This window comes from Onychostoma macrolepis, chromosome 22 (assembly GCF_012432095.1).
Source record: "Onychostoma macrolepis isolate SWU-2019 chromosome 22, ASM1243209v1, whole genome shotgun sequence".
NCBI classification, from domain to species: domain Eukaryota; kingdom Metazoa; phylum Chordata; class Actinopteri; order Cypriniformes; family Cyprinidae; genus Onychostoma; species Onychostoma macrolepis.
The window spans coordinates 17,120,155-17,139,244 of record NC_081176.1 but is presented as its reverse complement, the minus strand read 5'-3'; the positions used below and the strand labels follow the sequence as shown (position 1 = coordinate 17,139,244).

Genomic DNA, 19,090 nt, shown 5'->3' with positions numbered 1-19,090 from the left:
CCCGCTTCTGGAAGACCACCTTTTCGCAGAATTTAGCTCCAATCTGCTCCAACACACATACCTGGAGGTTTCTAGTAACCCTGAAGACCTCGATTAGCTGGTTCAGAGGTGATTAATGAGCACTAGAGCGTAACTTAAAAGAAAGGTTGCCCTCCAGGAGCAGGATTGGATACTCCTGCTGATTAACGAACACCTGGTGATGGACACCATATGGAAAAAGAGATCAATTAGACTTGCTGTCATAGCAGTAAACGTCAGAGAAAGTTCTTGTTTTTTGAGCTTTACAGGAAGGGAATAGTTCAACCAAACATTGGAACCTTTCAAATTACACTTGAATTTTGTTTGCATGCTGAAACTATTGTCTCAAAGCCATTATTAGGTGATATAATTTGTTTAGACCACATGTGTCAAAAGGCCAATGCCCTGCAGAGTTTAGCTCCAAAACACCTGCCTGGAGATTTCTAGTAATCCCGAAGCACTTGATTAGCTACTTCACATATGTTAAATTGATATTGAAGCTAAACTCTGAGTTTGACATCCTACTTTGTAGGGAGTCTGATCTCTGATTTTCTGACTTACCCAGGAACGAACGCTTGCAGCAGAGCGAACGGAGGATGCCAGCAACTTTGTTTTTACTTGGGGAATAACCAGAAAACTTGTGCATGCGCCCATGGATATCTTGCTCAGGATGGACTCAAGTGCAACAGATACGAGGGTTACCTGCTGTACTCCGAGAGGACCGTTTTGAGGAGTATTCATCTATCGGATGAGAATAACCTCAACTCACCAATAAGGGCATACGAGAACCCGAATTATTTTAAAAACGTTATATCTTTGGCCTTTGATCATCGTCAGAAAGCGCACGGAACCAATCGGATTTTCTTTAGCGATGTTCATTATGGGAATATACAAGTCATCAATGACGACTGGACAGGACGACACGTCATTGCCGAGAGTAAGTAATTGTGTCTAATTAATTGTTTTGCCTATATTGTTAGTCGCATTTTTTTGTTGGAAATAATTTTTTTTTTTTTTGTCATTTTGTCAGTTGCTTTGAGAACCCTTTCATGAATTCATGCTCAAGTCTGCTATGTTTTCTCAGACATTCAGTGTCTTTAAAAGCCCATATTGGATGAAGTAAAGATGAAATGACAATGTCCAGTGTAACTTAAATGTTGTTTAGAAGGCTGATACCTTCCGAATAATGCTGATGAATGATTTTACAAAGCCTTTCAGACATCCTTAATGTTTATAGCTTACATTATATCTGTAAGGACTATTTGAATTAATTGGACATTGGTTGTATGGATTTGTCAAAACCTTTAGACCATTTTCCATATCGTTCAGCCTGATATTGTCTGTCCAAGGTACTTTCGTAACACATTTATTTGCTTTATTTGCAATGCAGCTCATATTTGTAGCAGCATCACGGCCAATTAACTGTGGTAAAATGTAAATAAATTATCCATACAGGGTACAGCCAATTACTCTGATAAAGCAGCAGCCCAGTAGCCGGCATTGAAATTCATACCTCTTGTGATTTATCAGGCCCTAACCTTGTCAACATTAACACACGTCTCATTTAATCAGTATGCCATTAACCTGCAGAGCTGTCAGTTCGCAGCTGCCGTACTGAACGATAGCTTGCCTGAGAGGAATTGTGATATTTGTCAAACGAGGCCGTGGCAGGCACTCAGATTGTTATACCTGACCCTAGACGCTAAGCTTTATCCTTTGTCATGGATTTATGCTGATATATTGCAGGCATGTATCTTGGCGTTGGGCTGATAAACAGCTTGTCTGTACGTACTCTTGTTTGAGGGCTGATAGAGGTGAGGGAATGACTGGAAGCTCTTTAGTTGACGTGACTTTTTAGCTGATTTGTGACTATGTTAGTTTTTAAATGTTGAGTTTAAAGTGAACTGACTCGGAAATGTTTTTGTACATTTCATCTGGCAGCTATAACTGTGCTTTTGTTGACAGGGTGGTTCAAATCTGACATATATATTGCAGCTTCTCCAAATCAAAGCCAGTTCAAGACCAGACAGTTGCTTGGCTCGGTGACTTTTACTCAGACCTCTATAGTTTTCACCAGTGCTGGTGATTAAAGACTTTGTTTTTGTCACGCTGTTAACCGCGCTTCCAAATCTTTTTTTTATTGACAAGAGCTCAACCTGTTCAGTCAGCATGAACTTTCACAGACAGAGGAATCACACCTAATCTTTCTCGTGCTTCATGTATACGACTGTCAAAACTGTCATACGAGCAACCTGCCTGCCTCTTCCTGTGCTTGCAACAGAGCCTCAAGGCTATTTTACACTTAAATTGCAGCATGTTTGTTCTTACAAGCTGTTGATTACTTTTTTTTAAGTTTTAAAGGGTTTTTTAACCTAAAAATGAATATTATATCATTTTGTCAGACTCATTTTGTTGTTTCAAAACCTGTTCTACTTACTACTTCCGTGCAACACAAAATAATACATTTTAATTAATGACATAGTTGCTCATTTCCATGCAATACCAATGAATTGGAACTGGAGTTTCCAAAAAAAACAAAAACTTGTACTTCATTCATTCATTCATCCATTCCCTCCCTCCTTCCCTCCTTCCTTCTTTCTTTCCTTCCCTCCCAGTGGGACTGGTAAATACTTATCACAATAATTTTGCTGGCAATACAAAATTTGGGTAATTTTCTTTGAAAGAACTTGATTTGCGACAATCTCAAGATTTTGTAGGAAGGTTGCAGTTTTTGCATTATTGTCTTCATATTTTTATGGTGGTATCTTACATATGATTCCTTTTGTGTTCATTTGTTTAAAAAAAATATAAAAAAATAAATAAATGTATTTATTTATAATTATTTATGAATAAATAAAAAGTATATAATATTTTGTATATACTTTACATGTATATTTGGATTTTTTTTTTTCCTCCATCTTTTGCGTTTGGCAAAAGCATTGTGATTTTTTTTTTTCTCTATTTTTTTTTTTTTTGGGGTGAATGTTTCCTTGATAGTAATACAAATGTTTCAGACATCATTCAGAACATTAGAGATGCCAGAATTATGAGCGAATCATTCTTGTAAGTTTGTAAGTTGTAAGTGGTTTGAATGGATCAATCTGTCTGAATGATTAATTGATCTAAATCTCAACTTTAAGCGATTGAGCCAATCATTCTTGAGTCAAAATATCAAGATGCATAACAAATGTTGTCAAAATTTGGAAGAACATGAAGATTGAGCCAGTAGATTAAACTCAATTAATGAATCATTCAGACAAACAAATTAATTGAAAAGCTCTGACTTGAAAGATTCACTCTTGATTCTGGCATCTCTGCTTCTCTTATGAATGTGCCAAATTTAGTGAATAATGACGTAAATTTAAAGTTTTTCATCATATAACTTCAGAAGACTTGACATATTAATATTTTATAGAAAATGTAATCTTTTGTGTTTCGTGTTCCACATTAATGTGTTTTTTTTTTTTTTTTACTTCTGGATGAACGGTTCCTTTAAATGACACTTCATTTTTGCTCTATTCACACCTATTTTTATTTTTAGACATGTTACTAAGCTACAAAAAGGCTAATCAGTGTGAAGATACAAAAAAAACGAACAACACCAAAGTGTAATTAGTCATTTATTAGAGACATGTCTGGTTTATGAATGAAGAGAGAGGCCATTGTAATTCAATGGGAATCTGTGAGAGAATATTAGAAAGAATTAAAGGTTTTACTTAGTCAAGACTCCACAAGCGCGCAAGACATTGAGCCCTGAAGGCTTTTTATCCATGTGTGAGGAAAATCAATTGTGGGTCAGGGGTGAAAGAGAGCTACTGCGAGAGTATTGGCTTGGAGAGAGAGACATGCAGAGGGAAGACGTCAGACAGACAGCGAGTGTGAACTATGCCAGAGGAGTTCGACAGCACATGATCAGCCTTCAGGCCTTTAGAGAAAGAGCGAGAGACAGCGGTGCCAACACTGCGTCTCCGTCGGGGGAAATCTGTCTTTGTTAGCCGGAGGACGGTGATAGATTGCAGGCAGGATGTGATCGCTTGACACACTCATAATATATCGTACAGAAGACGTTTCCAAGGCAACACGCAGACCTCGGCCTTCTTGCGTAACTCTCGTCGGAGCCCGAAGTGGAAATGTCATGTCATCTTCATTCTTAAAACCAGACATTTTCATCAGGAGCCGTGTTCTTGATAACCTCTGCTAAACAAATACCAGGTTATTGCTGTTTAAAGTCAAGATTATTTTCTTAGCACTTGTTCCTGGTCTTGTTGTGAACAATTTTTCTATCGATGCATGTTATGTTGGTATCATATTGGCTTTAGTAGGCCTATGTATTTATTTATTTAGATCAAAATTGTATATTTATTTTTGGATACATATTTCCCCTGGTTTTTGCATTTTAGAATTCCATTGCTGTCATTTAACGCTCAAAGTTCTGTAATGAAATCTATCGGAGAGTTTAGCGTGGTAGTATACAGGGAAATGTTAATGTGTTTGGGCTTGGCGAAATAGATCTGATACTCTACCGAGACTTGCTTTTGCCAATACATCCACAGACATGCTGCTGTGAGGATGTTAGAAAAACTGCTGCTGCACATATAACATATGAAGTAACCCCCATATAGCATACATGAATTATCCCGTATAGATCTATACAGGTGGAGCTTGGGGAGGTGGAGGGTTTCTGAAGCACACTGCAACTGCTACAGCAAGCACTAGCCAAGTATTTGAATGTTGAGCAGCAAGCACATTGGCTGCTGTTGTAAAAAGTAACCAATCAGCTGTGCCATGTGAATGATGATGTAATTATATCAGATTCAGTTAGAACCTATCGGCCTGCACCATAGAGTTTCATGACAGAACTTTCTATTCAATCTTCTAAAAAAAGTAATTTAATACCGTTGTTAATTGTAATCTTTAACAAATCTGAAAATTAATATCCATTTTGTAGAATCTGCCATCTTCATTTTTTTATTTATTTATTTATTTTTTTTAATATATCAATATCAACCATAACATAAAAATAATGTACTCAATTTTATTGGCCAAAACTTTAACATGTATTAATTTTATTAAAACAATCATAATTTTATTGTGAATTGCAAAAAAAGTATGTTTAACTTGTATATTTAGACAATGATATACTGTATAAACAAAATAAGATTTAACATTTTTGTTTAAAGTTGGACTAATAAAATAAGTAAAACTAAGTAAACCAAAACCTTAAACACAAACACACACACTCACCCATGGCCATATATATATATATATATAAAGTGAAGCACTAAAACTTGTTACTAAATCTTTAACAAAATTAAAAGGACATCAAATAAATAAAATAAAGTGTTTGTAAAAGAAATATTAAAAATACTTAGAAATAGAAATGTATATATTTATTTATTTATTTATTCATTCTTTTATTGATTGATTGATTGATTGCTAATGCTTACTTTTTACTATTCCAGTCAGTTCTTGATGACTAATATTGAACTCTGCCCATGAAATATCTGTTTTACTCTTAAAACTTGACAGTACAGATATTAAATGGGTTGCAAAAGGCAATTTACGTTGACTTGCAGTGTTTGCGACACATGATGGATTGCAGACGTTAACAAATCTGAAAACACTTTGAAACAAAGTTTGTTGAGCTCTCTTGTGGAGCTTCAGAGGAAACGTGAGATTACACAGGTTTTTTTTTTTTTTTTTTTCTTTTTTTTTTTTCTTTAGAAGAGCAGGACAGGAGATTTAAGTGTCAGTTTGCTCTTGCTCATTGCATCTCTTTGCTGTCTTGGAGAAACAGATATGATATACACTTGACTATATTTGAGATTTGTCTTTCTTATACAGTCAATGGCAAATAGTCTAAATAATTTACTGCACTGGTTCTGAAAGGCCGGTGTCGTATTGTCCTCTTCCTGCGCAGTCGGCGTCCTGCTTTACGCTTATTAAGTCCTTGTATGTTCACTGCAAGTAATCTAGCAGAGCCTGTATGTCCTATTCAGTGCCACTCACTTTCCCTGTCAGGCTCTATTGGGGTTTTGAGGCTGAGGAACCACATCCCAAAAAAAGTGAGGTATTTCTGCAGGGCTTCTTAAAACATGCTGCTCAGGTTGCGGTGTGATAAACTCAAAAAATGTTTTTCTCCCATGCATTATGCAATTGTAACATCAAAAAGACTGAATAATCGTTTGATCAGTGCATGATTTTGTTTTTCACAAAAAGGCCCAAGCAGGTTATTAAAATGCGCTGAACTTTGTCGAGTCGTAGATGATATGGTTGCATATAGGATATGCTTTTGACGACCGTTAAAATATATATATATATATATATATATATATATATATATGAGTTCAGATGCAAAAGCCTCTAAGTGCCATCTGAAATTTTCTTCTAAAATTAGCATTTTTCTCAGACTCCTATGTTTATGTTCTGTTATTTCACTTCAATGGCAAAGAAAATAACCTATTCATTGGCATTAAAGCAAAATTACTGAACCTTCACATAGGAGCCTGAGAAAATGCTTAATTTATAAGACAATTTCAAATGGCACTTAGAGGCTTTTGCATCTGAACTCTTCATATATATATTTCATTAAATCAATTAAAATATACATTATTAAAAATATTAGACAATGGTAGTTTAGTGCCTCATTAAAATATTATTATTATTAAAACTATTTTTGGAGAATAAAGTTGTTTTATTACAAGAATAAATTAGGCATACTATTGTGTGAATATACTGTAAATTATATATATAAAAAATACAATATTCTGAGAAGTGTTTTATTCTCTAAATATTACTTGTCACGGTTATCTTATTTTTTTAAATATTTTCTTTTTTTTAAATGTTAACATGGAACTAAAGTGCTGTTATATTATATTATATTATATGAAATAGTATTTAATTGATTATTTTGCATTTTATTGTTACATTTAATTGAATTTATATTCTTAAATTAAATAAACTATTTTAAATATTTATTTATTTGTTTTATTTGTTTAATTTTTCAATGTAAATGTAACATTTTTATTTTTCATCTGGAAAACCATTTTAATGTCTTTTTATTTGCCAATTTGTAAAGTTTCAACTTTTTATTTTTCATTCTGTTTTTGCTTCTAGTTTTGTTTTATTTTTATTTTAACATGGAGCTAAAATTATATTGTAATATTAAAATACAGTTTTATGTGTAATTAAAAGTGATTATATCAAGCAGTCCTTCACAAAGTGCAGTGTTTTTAAGAGCTAAAAGCTGTATTTTTCTTTTTTAAAGGTTTCGATTTAGTATTGACGTAGATTTGCACAACACATCTTGACCTTTTCTGACACCTAGCTGTTTTTCACATCGACCATCTGTCTGCTTTTTCTTCTTTTTGAATCACTCGTGAAAGAACCTGTGGAGGTGTTTGCCTGCCATCCAGTTTTATGGCCTTCAGATCAACTGCTTGCATTTGTGGGCTTCAATGCTTTTTATATCTTATATTATTGATAGAAGGTTTGAAACATCTAGATAAAAGCATTTGTGCTTTATTTCAGTGTGTTTAAAGTGTGTGTAGTTGGTCACTGTCTGTATGTTATTTGAGAGTACTTGAGCGATTGGCATTGACGTTGTGTCTCCTTCTCTAGATGTTGGTTCTGTGGAGGGACTGGCGTACCACCGAGGATGGGACGTCCTGTACTGGACGAGCTCCACCACAGCCACCATCACCCGCCACAGCATCGACCAGACCAGACCAAACGCCTTCAACCGAGACACGGTGGTCTCCCTGTCTGAGGAGGACCACCCACACGTCCTCACTCTGGACGAATGTCAGAAGTAAGTCTAGAGTTTTAAGTTCATCTTTGACATTTTAAAAATACATTTTTCATTTTCCATTGTCAAAGAGCCTTTGTTATTAACATTTTCCATCTGTATAACTTCTGATTTTTTTTTAAATAACTTTCTTTTTTAAGCATTATTAAACTGAATATGCAGACAGATAAAGAAATGTATTTAAATGTTTTATTTTTAAATATATATTTTTAATATATTACCTTTTATTTTGTGTATTTCTTGAATTTATTTAGCATTTCACATATATGTGTCTTTAATTTATTATAAAAATGTTATATTTTGTATTAATACAGATACTCCATTTTACTGAATTAGAGCTGGTTGGGAATTGGAACTGTAATATATGAATATTAATAAATAATGTTTATTATGTGTATGTGCGTGTGTGTGTGTGTGTGTGTGTATATATATATATATATATATATATATATATATATATATATATATATATATATATATACCGTATTGACCGAATATAAGACAATGTTTTTTTCTTGGAAATACATCTGAAAAAATGCGGTCGTCTTATATTCAGGGTCTAGACTTTGACATGTCAATAATACAGCCGCAACAATAGCTGGCGCCAAACACGCTTAAAACGAGTGTGCCATGAAATATGTAATGTAATGTGTGTTGTAAAGATCGTGAGTGAAAACAAAAGAAAAAGAAAAGCTTACAGCGGCACTAGTCGTGACTAGTCATGTTAGCCTGATGGGACCAAACTTCCTCTGTAAGTGATTTTAAAACATAACAGTACCCAGATTTGAAGACTACAATAAGATTTCACTTCTACTGTTAATACAATTTTGGTAGGCTACTATGAGATGGATAGCCTGAATGTTATATAATTCAGATGGGCTACCTGTTATTTTTATGGTATATCAAAAAGTGTATATTTTTCAATGTCATTGTTGGTACATGTTACCAGTATTTACCATACTTTCAAAACAAAAATTAAAATAAGCATGTATTAAAATATGCAATATGAAAATAATTTAAGAAAAAATCTGTTTTACAGAGAGAGAAAAAAACAAAACAAGATTTGGTTTTCAAATAGCCTTTTTCCAAAAGGTACATCTGGAAAACGGGGGGTCGTCTTATAATCAGGGTCGTTTTATATTTGGGGCATACACAGTGGGGCAAAAAAGTATTTAGTCAGCCACCAATTGTGCAAGTTCTCCCACTTAAAATGATGAGAGAGGCCTGTAATTTTCATCATAGGTATACCTCAACTATGAGAGACAAAATGAGAAAAAAATCCAGAAAATCACATTGTAGGATTTTTAAAGAATTTATTTGCAAATTATGGTGGAAAATAAGTATTTGGTCAATAACAAAATTTCATTTCAATATTTTGTTATATGGCAATGACAGAGGTCAAACGTTTTCTGTAAGTCTTCACAAGGTTTTCACACACTGTTGCTGGTATTTTGGCCCATTCCTCCATGCAGATCTCCTCTAGAGCAGTAATGTTTTGGGGCTGTCGCTGGGCAACACGGACTTTCAACTCCTCCAAAGATTTTCAATGGGGTTGAGATCTGAGACTGGCTAGGCCACTCCAGGACCTTGAAATGCTTCACGAAGCCACTCCTTCGTTGCCAGGCGGTGTGTTTGGGATCATTGTCATGCTGAAAGACCCAGCCACGTTTCATCTTCAATGCCCTTGCTGATGGAAGGAGGTTTTCACTCAAAATCTCACGATACATGGCCCCATTCATTCTTTCGTTTACACGGATCAGTCGTCCTGGTCCCTTTGCAGAAAAACAGCCCCAAAGCATGATGTTTCCACCCCCATGCTTCACAGTAGGTATGGTGTTCTTTGGATGCAACTCAGCATTCTTTCTCCTCCAAACACGACAAGTTGAGTTTTTACCAAAAAGTTCTATTTTGGTTTCATCTGATTCTCCCAATCCTCTTCTGGATCATCCAAATGCTCTCTAGCAAACTTCAGACGGGCCCGGACATGTACTGGCTTAAGCAGGGGGACACGTCTGGCACTGCGGGATTTGAGTCCCTGGCGGCGCAGTGTGTTACTGATGGTAGCCTTTGTTACTTTGGTCCCAGCTCTCTGCAGGTCATTCACTAGGGGTGAGATCTTGCGTGAAGCCCCAGATCGAGGGAGATTATCAGTGGTCTTGTATGTCTTCCATTTTCTAATAATTGCTCCCACAGTTGATTTCTTCACACCAAGCTGCTTACCTATTGCAGATTCAGTCTTCCCAGCCTGGTGCAGGTCTACAGTTTTGTTTCTGGTGTCCTTTGACAGCTCTTTGGTCTTGGCCATGGTGGAGTTTGGAGTTGGACTGTTTGAGGTTGTGGACAGGTGTCTTTTATACTGATAACAAGTTCAAACAGATGCCATTAATACAGGTAACGAGTGGAGGACAGAGGAGCCTCTTAAAGAAGAAGTTACAGGTCTGTGAGAGCCAGAAATCTTGCTTGTTTGTAGGTGACCAAATACTTATTTTACCGAGGAATTTACCAATTAATTCTTTAAAAATCCTACAATGTGATTTTCTGGATTTTTTCCCCCTCATTTTGTCTCTCATAGTTGAGGTATACCTATGATGAAAATTACAGGCCTCTCTCATCTTTTTAAGTGGGAGAACTTGCACAATTGGTGGCTGACTAAATACTTTTTTTCCCCACTGTATACATACACATATATATATATATGTATATTAATAAATAATGTTAATTATGTGTATGTGTGTGTATATATGTATATGTATATGTGTATATATATATATATATATATATATATATATATATATATATATACACACACATACATACATACATACAGGTGCATCTCAATAAATTAGAATGTCGTGGAAAAGTTCATTTATTTCAGTAATTCAACTCAAATTGTGAAACTCGTGTATTAAATAAATTCAATGCACACAGACTGAAGTAGTTTAAGTCTTTGGTTCTTTTAATTGTGATGATTTTGGCTCACATTTAACAAAAACCCACCAATTCACTATCTCAACAAATTAGAATATGGTGACATGCCAATCAGCTAATCAACTCAAAACACCTGCAAAGGTTTCCTGAGCCTTCAAAATGGTCTCTCAGTTTGGTTCACTAGGCTACACAATCATGGGGAAGACTGCTGATCTGACAGTTGTCCAGAAGACAATCATTGACACCCTTCACAAGGAGGGTAAGCCACAAACATTCATTGCCAAAGAAGCTGGCTGTTCACAGAGTGCTGTATCCAAGCATGTTAACAGAAAGTTGAGTGGAAGGAAAAAGTGTGGAAGAAAAAGATGCACAACCAACCCGAGAGAACCGCAGCCTTATGAGGATTGTCAAGCAAAATCGATTCAAGAATTTGGGTGAACTTCACAAGGAATGGACTGAGGCTGGGGTCAAGGCATCAAGAGCCACCACACACAGACGCAGTGATGGGCAGTAGCGTCGATACAAGTAGTGACGCTACTAGTTTAACTACATTTCTCAGTAGCGTGGCACTGCTTTCTGAATCAAATAGCTTTTCGGTAGTTAAGCTCTTTTTTTTGATCAAGTAGCGCGGTAGCGTCAACAAAAGTTAACGTTACATTTTCCAAAGAAAACATTCTGAAACTCAAGCTCAAGTCAGAAATATAACAGCTACGGATCACTGATCCTGGATCAGTAAGTGACGCCACAGACACTAAAGCTCGTAACGCCATTGGCTCCTCAAACTGTCAGTCAAACCTCTTTATTCCTCCCGCCTCTTTCGTCAATGAAGTGCGGCGCGCAGTTTGGAGCATCTCAGCTTGTTTGCAGTCTGAAGGTAAATAAAGAATTATTGATTGAATAAGTACAGCGGTTTCTTTACTCAAAAAACACTATTTATAAAGGCTAATGTGTTTTTTTTTTTGTCTGTTTGTTTTTTTTTGTTTTTGAGGAGCGGAGAAGAGTTTCTCTAGCATTTGTTGTCAAGTCACAGCCAAATAGCTGCGAAGCACTGAACCTTTCATAATATGATACTTTGGCCAAATAAAAGAAAAAAACTGAACGCCCACATAATGACAGAAAACGGGAAAACGGGACACGAGTCAGAAAAAAAAAATGAAATAAAATTGAAAAAAAAAAAACATTCGCTGGTCAAAAGCCTCGTATTTGAACTTGATTTTGGTGAAATGTTTATATTAATATCTAATGACACATGCAACGATGCAAATAAACATAGCCTATCTGTAGGCCTAAACATCTATATGGTAACACTATCTAATACGATTTCATTAAAATACATTTGTTACAGTATTTATTAATCTTTAATGTTAGTTAATGAAAATACAGTCGTTCATTGGTAGTTCATGTTAGTTCACAGTGCATTAACAAATGTTAACAAACAACTTTTGTTTTGTTGAAATTAACATTAAGATAAATGCTGCAGAAGTATTGTTCATTCTTAGTTCATGTTAACTATACTAGTTAACTAATCTTAACTACTGAACCTTATTGTGAAGTGTTACCATTTATATAAATGTATCTGTATACAATAAAGCCACAATACCAACTACCAATTGGAGGTTTCCGGCCGACAGCAAAAATGTATTTTGCCTATGTCACAATTTGAGGTCAATCCGGCCCTGTATTTGATACTGATTATGTTGCCAAATTGGTTTGGAACAGCTGTTGAATAAACAGTTAAACTGAACTATTATGCCTGTCTATCTGCTTGACTGACAGTTTTATTGATCACTGAGAGAGCATTGACTTGGTATGATGTTGGTTCAATAGAAATGAAAAAAAAAAAAGTAAATAGCTTGGATGTAGTAAACTACATTTGCCATGTTGCTGTAACTTAGCTTGCTACATTTCCCAGGGCTGTAGCTTTAGTGTAGTTAAGCTTAATTTAAAGAAGAGTAACTGTTAGCTTAGCTCACTGCGTTTTCCAAGTAGCTTGCCCAACACTGCACAGACGTGTCAAGGAATTTGGCTACAGTTGTCGTATTCCTCTTGTTAAGCCACTCCTGAACCACAGACAACATCAGAGGCGTCTTACCTGGGCTAAGGAGAAGAAGAACTGGACTGTTGCCCAGTGGTCCAAAGTCCTCTTTTCAGATGAGAGCAAGTTTTGTATTTCATTTGTAAACCAAGGTCCTAGAGTCTGGAGGAAGGGTGGAGAAGCTCATAGCCCAAGTTGCTTGAAGTCTAGTGTTAAGTTTCCACAGTCTGTGATGATTTGGGGTGCAATGTCATCTGCTGGTGTTGGTCCATTGTGTTTTTTGAAAACCAAAGTCACTGCACCCGTTTACCAAGAAATTTTGGAGCACTTCATGCTTCCTTCTGCTGACCAGCTTTTTAAAGATGCTGATTTCATTTTCCAGCAGGATATGGCACCTGCCCACACTGCCAAAAGTTGGTTAAATGACCATGGTGTTACTGTGCTTGACTGGCCAGCAAACTCACCAGACCTGAACCCCACAGAGAATCTATGGGGTATTGTCAAGAGGAAAATGAGAAACAAGAGACCAAAAAATGCAGATGAGCTGAAGGCCACTGTCAAAGAAACCTGGGCTTCCATACCACCTCAGCAGTGCCACAAACTGATCACCTCCATGCCACGCCGAATTGAGGCAGTAATTAAAGCAAAAGGAGCCCCTACCAAGTACTGAGTACATATACAGTAAATGAACATACTTTCCAGAAGGCCAACAATTCACTAAAAATGTTTTTTTTTTTTTATTGGTTTTATGAAGTATTCTAATTTGTTGAGATAGTGAATTGGTGGGTTTTTGTTAAATGTGAGCCAAAATCATCACAATTAAAAGAACCAAAGACTTAAACTACTTCAGTCTGTGTGCATTGAATTTATTTAATACACGAGTTTCACAATTTGAGTTGAATTACTGAAATTAATTAACTTTTCCACAACATTCTTAATTTATTGAGATGCACCTGTATGTACATACATACATACATATATATATATATATATATATATATATATATATATATATATATATATATATATTAGTACAGATACACATTTTTTGCCAAAATGGAGCTGGTTGGCAATTGGTTATATATTAATTAGTGAAATTATATATTAAAAATTCACTCATTTTATATATTTATTCATATGTTTTTCATAAATGTCATTTTCAAAACTGATTGCTTGTGCAATTAAATTTATACTTGGTGATTTAAATTTTTTTTTATAAAATTTGATACTTTATTATATTATATCTTGCAAGGGACAAAATATGTACTTTTCATTACTGTAAAATAAATCCATCTGTCTGCAATGCCAAAAGTTTCTGCATTCCACCTCACCTCAAAATAACCCTTGTTGATAAATTTGTTTTGATGGCTGTCTTTCCAAAAGGTCAATTAAGGGAGGGATCCTCTAATTATTTTGGAGTAATTAGGCGCCAGACCACATACAGAGTATTAATTTTACATCAGTGAGTTATGAGCTTCATAAATATTCAAATTTAAAGCAGAGTGACCTGTGCTACAGAGATTCGCGGCATTAATCTCCAAACACGTTTGCATCTCTTGATCTCTGTCAGCAATTCCTTTCATTTTCAAATTAGAAAACATTACTTAAGTTTCACTTTTATGCATTTATTTATTATTTTTCTACATTGGCAAATTGCTGGCCTGCTGAACTGTTCATGATTGCCTTTTTGTTTGATCCTCTGATTTTAGTGTCACCTAGCGCAGTGGTTCTCAACTATGTTTTACAGTCAATATAGAGCGCAAGCCATTCAAAAGTGAACTAAAATGTGTGTATTAAAGTATAAAGTAATATATTAATATTACTATAAGTTGCTGAATTGCTAATACTTGTAAAAGCATTTTGTTGTCAACACAAATCACACGTTTTACAAGTGAAATTGTAGTTTTGTTCATGATTTTGGAATTAGCATCTGCTAATCTGACTAGCATATAGATGAATTTGCGTCCAAATACCACACAGTTAGATTGAACACACAATTTTTGACATCCACAACAAAAGGTATTCATTTTTGTCACTCATAAAAGGTTTTTAACCCTATATTTTTGTTATTCTTACGGTGTTGTTCTGCTGTTAGTTGTGCTTTATTTAGCAATTCGCATCATGTAACATTTACATTTCTGCTTCCTGGATCAAAACTGTATAGTTGAGAACCACCAATCATCAATTATAAGATATTTTGAGACAATATGAAGCTTATGAAAGAGATAGCACTTTGTTTTGATTTTGCCTCAGCTGTCTACATTTAAATCGACTTCAGCATTTCCCACCATTTTATGCTAAACTTCAGTCAGATGTAGAATTTTCCTATTTCTGTCAGACTTTCGAATATGAACATTTCCTGATGCTTGAAAAATGTTGCGTAAGGAAGCAAAATGAAGCTAGCTTCTGCTGAATTGATAAAGGTAAACAATGCTATGCTAGCATTAGCTTGTGTTCTTCAGGTTTACAATCATAAACACTATCATTACGCAACAAATGTTTGCTAAACACAGTTCTACAGACATTCTCTTCAGTTTTCCAAGTAGGAAATCAGAAATGTAGACTTTGTGAATGCTCATTGCTTATAACTTCTCAATGGTACAGTAAAGTACAGTATGATATATTTTAGCCTTAGCATTAACATGGCTGTTTGTTCTCTAAGGAACATGTCACCGCTTCATACCCTGACAGCACTTAGTCGGACTGTAGCAGTCGATGCGTTAGCCTGTTAGAGCATTAGCACGGCAATAAGTGGCTGCTGCTGTCAGCAAGAAGTCCCAGCGATCCAAAAGCTGCCAAAGATCACAGCTAGGAGTCACACGCCAACGCTAGCGGCTGACACTGCAAGGTGCCGTCACATGCCAGGCTAGCACACTCGTCTCAAACACAAGGACATGCTTCGTCCTTCGACTGACTAGTCTTTTTCTGCCACATTAAAAGAAAAAAGGGCTGACGCTATTAGGCTGAAGCCTTTTTGATTATGATTGCAGATGAATACATTTTTAATGAGGCTATTAGCATAGCATAGTGCAGAATCAATGGTGCACATTTTTTTTTAAGAAGACCTGTGTGTGGACTTTTTATCTGCCATTCATAGAAAACATTTACAGTATGTCTGAAATGTAACACATTTGAAGAAGAAATGGCTCAGAAATGTCAGAGAAGCACTAGTGACGTGGCAAGATGGTGCCTGTGTTTGACTTTGCCGCTGCCACTGTCTGTCTACCGTGTTGTGTCCTACGTGTCCTGTGCATCATTCTGTTTTTTTCTGTTGCTTCTTAATGATGGACTCACTGCTTAGGTGTATGATCACCAAACTATTCTACTCATTAGATCATCAATGGTAGATCAAAATATTCCACCACCCTCGGCTGGTATTCCAAATGCATTATTGTCCACATCAGTCCACTCAGCTGGTCTTTCTGACCGAAGTTCCCGAAGACAATGGAGGAAGCGGGGAGAAGGGCCGGGTTTCAGGTGAAGCTGACTGTCCTGGAAGCGAGGAGTCGTTGGAAAACGGCGTCGACTGCTTCAGATGAGCTCAGCCTCATATATTCGGCCCATCTGTGGAATGAGTTCCCTTGTCTACAGCTGACAATTTCAGATTCTCCTATCTCCTTCCCGTCTTCCCGGATACGTTTGTGGAGACCATTTTCCCACGGATCGAGTCCCCATCAACTCTTACGCTTTCCCGCAAAACATTCAGTTTTTGCTCTGCCTTTCAGGATGTCACTGTTAAAAGCTCGTTCAATAACTAATAAAACTTTTTTGTTCTGAACGATATTGTTAAAAAAAAAAAAAAAAATGATCATCTGTTCTTAATCTCACTAAAATTGTGATTGTTGGTGACTTCAGCATTCATACTGATGATGTTTCTGATAAATTTGCAACTTATTTTATAAATATTATAACATATTATACATATAGAGTCTATTAATCTCATCCAATATGTTACCGGTCCTATTCTTATAAGAGGGCGTACTTCAAATCTTGTTTTCAGTTGTGGTTTAAATATTGGTTCTGTTTTGTCTGAAGATATTTTTATTTCAGATCATAACTGCATTTCATTCAACTTATTTTGTCATTTAGATTCACCATCTTGACAAATAATTAATTCTTGCATCCTGAATAAAACGGCCTGAAAATAAAAAAACTATATATAGATACATACATACAGTATATAGCCAATTCTCAACCAGCTCCATTTTAGTGAAAAAGGAATATCTGTAATAATAATGAAAAATACTAATGAATTAACTACAAAAATGCAAATGTATATTAATAATAATATTAATAAAAACAATTTATGAAAAATGCTTTTGATCATATTCACACTTAAGTTTCAGTCTCAAATGTCCAAGTTCTTTAGGACTAGAATTGTATGGTAAAAATCATTTGATGTGACAGCTAACAGTCTGTTTGCATTCCCCTAGCTTGATGTTCTGGACTAACTGGAACGAACAGAAGCCAAGCATCACGAGGTCGACTTTAACCGGCCGGAACCTCCGCGTTATTGTTAGCGTGGATGTCATCACCCCTAATGGACTCACCATCGACCACAAAGCTGAAAAGCTGTATTTTTCTGACGGCAGTCTCGGCCACATCGAGAGGTGTGATTACGATGGCTCGCACAGATACGTGAGTATGGAGCCTCTTTGTGTCTGACTTTTAAAAAATGCATGGAAGTGCATTAGCTGAAGCGGAGACTGTGCCTTAAGAGCACTGCAAACGTCTTTCAGCCTTTGTGAAGCTTTTCTGTTTTGCTTAGGTGAGACATTGAAGGAGGACATAAAGAAATTTCGATCCCATCTGCTGAATACAGGTCACTTCGGTTCAGTACATTGTCACTTAAAACTAAAAATTTGCTCTTGCCAGGAGGACCAAATAAAAAGGTCATCTGTTCCCCTTTAGGATGCAGCAATGCCTTGTTCTGTAATATATAGTGCGAGTAAGATCGTTTTCTTAACGCATTAAATTAGTAAAAAGTAGAATAATACATATCTGGCTGTAAATTCCTGATTCTGTTATATAAAAATAAAATTACTTTTTTGGGGTTATATAAATAATGCACTAGAAAATGATCGTAAGCCCTATTCGGACGGGACTAGTTTTACAGGGAGTTGTTAGAGAAATTTGTGTTTCACAGGTGTACTTGGTGATTTTAATCCTGTCCGAATCTGCCACGTCTGTGTTTTTCTCACACAACCTCTGTAATAATTCTAAATAATAGAGCAAATTATCTACTGTTTTTCAGCAAACTCAGTGATCCTCTGAGAAAACCAATCCGTCCGAATGCGAATGTCTGTGATTGCTGGCGATATTTTTTCACAACGCGTTTTCCTTGTGTTTTTTGGCCAACGTGAATTACCGTAGACGCTCTTACCGTGCGCATGTTTGATATATTTGCCTCCCAGCAAAGAAATAAAAAAATAACACTAATAAAATCAAGATCTAGATCACATAAACTGTTAAAACTGGCTATTGTAATATCAGTGTCAGGCAAGATTACTCACGTTCATTTCTGCACTCAACTCATTTAGCTTCAACATGGTATTTGTAGTAAAACTGTGATTTATACTAATGGTAATCAATCCGAATGTCTATACGCAATGCACGTATACAGAGCATGTGATCTCTGCAACGCCCAGATGTACAAAACAGACCCTCCCACCCCTGTAATAAACACGGAGATGTTAGTCCCTTCCGAATTGGTACATGAAAATCACAGATGTCAGGTGATAAGAATCGAAACTCAAACATAGTTTAGAAAACTAGTCCTGTCCGAATAGGGCTATACATGTATAAAAATTCCTGTTTTTGTTATATATAGTGAGTTGGGCTGTCAGTTTAATATGTTAAATTAATCAAATTAAGTAATTAACACAACCAATCATACAAAAAAAAACAAAAAAAAACTAGTGATCATACTTATGAAAATTCCGCTTTTTCGTTTGCTATAAAAACTGACACAATTAATTATGGTCATATTTAAAATCCTGTTTCTATCATGCGTACTTTTAAGTAGTGCTGTTAGTTTGCCAGTTTTATTTAGTAAAACAAATATATTTACTAGTATTTTAATTGACTGACAGACCTAAAAATAAGTTAATAACTTCTAAAGTAAACTGATTTTAATGTTTACTTTCATCAAGTGCCAGGAACCGCAGGTTAGAGGGTTTGACACAGTTTATCGGTTGACGACCGCCAACAGTGCCGTGGTGCGCTAAATAGGTTCTAGCTGGCTAATGAAACTATCTGCTCACTAGGCTATTAAAAGGTGAAAATTGGTCTGGGCAAACAAA

General features: G+C 35.7%; 1 protein-coding gene across 4 annotated transcripts in view; it reads left to right on the top strand.

Moving 5' to 3' along the window:
• Window positions 1–19,090, top strand: part of lrp1ba (low density lipoprotein receptor-related protein 1Ba) — a 306,580-nt gene that overhangs the window by 169,656 nt on the left and 117,834 nt on the right. For all 4 annotated transcript variants that reach the window (XM_058759880.1, XM_058759883.1, XM_058759882.1 and 1 more), the window contains 3 exons: window positions 584–955; window positions 7,639–7,828; window positions 17,222–17,426. In XM_058759880.1, coding sequence (XP_058615863.1) covers window positions 584–955; window positions 7,639–7,828; window positions 17,222–17,426 — 767 coding nt within the window. The remainder of the gene's footprint in view (window positions 1–583; window positions 956–7,638; window positions 7,829–17,221; window positions 17,427–19,090) is intronic.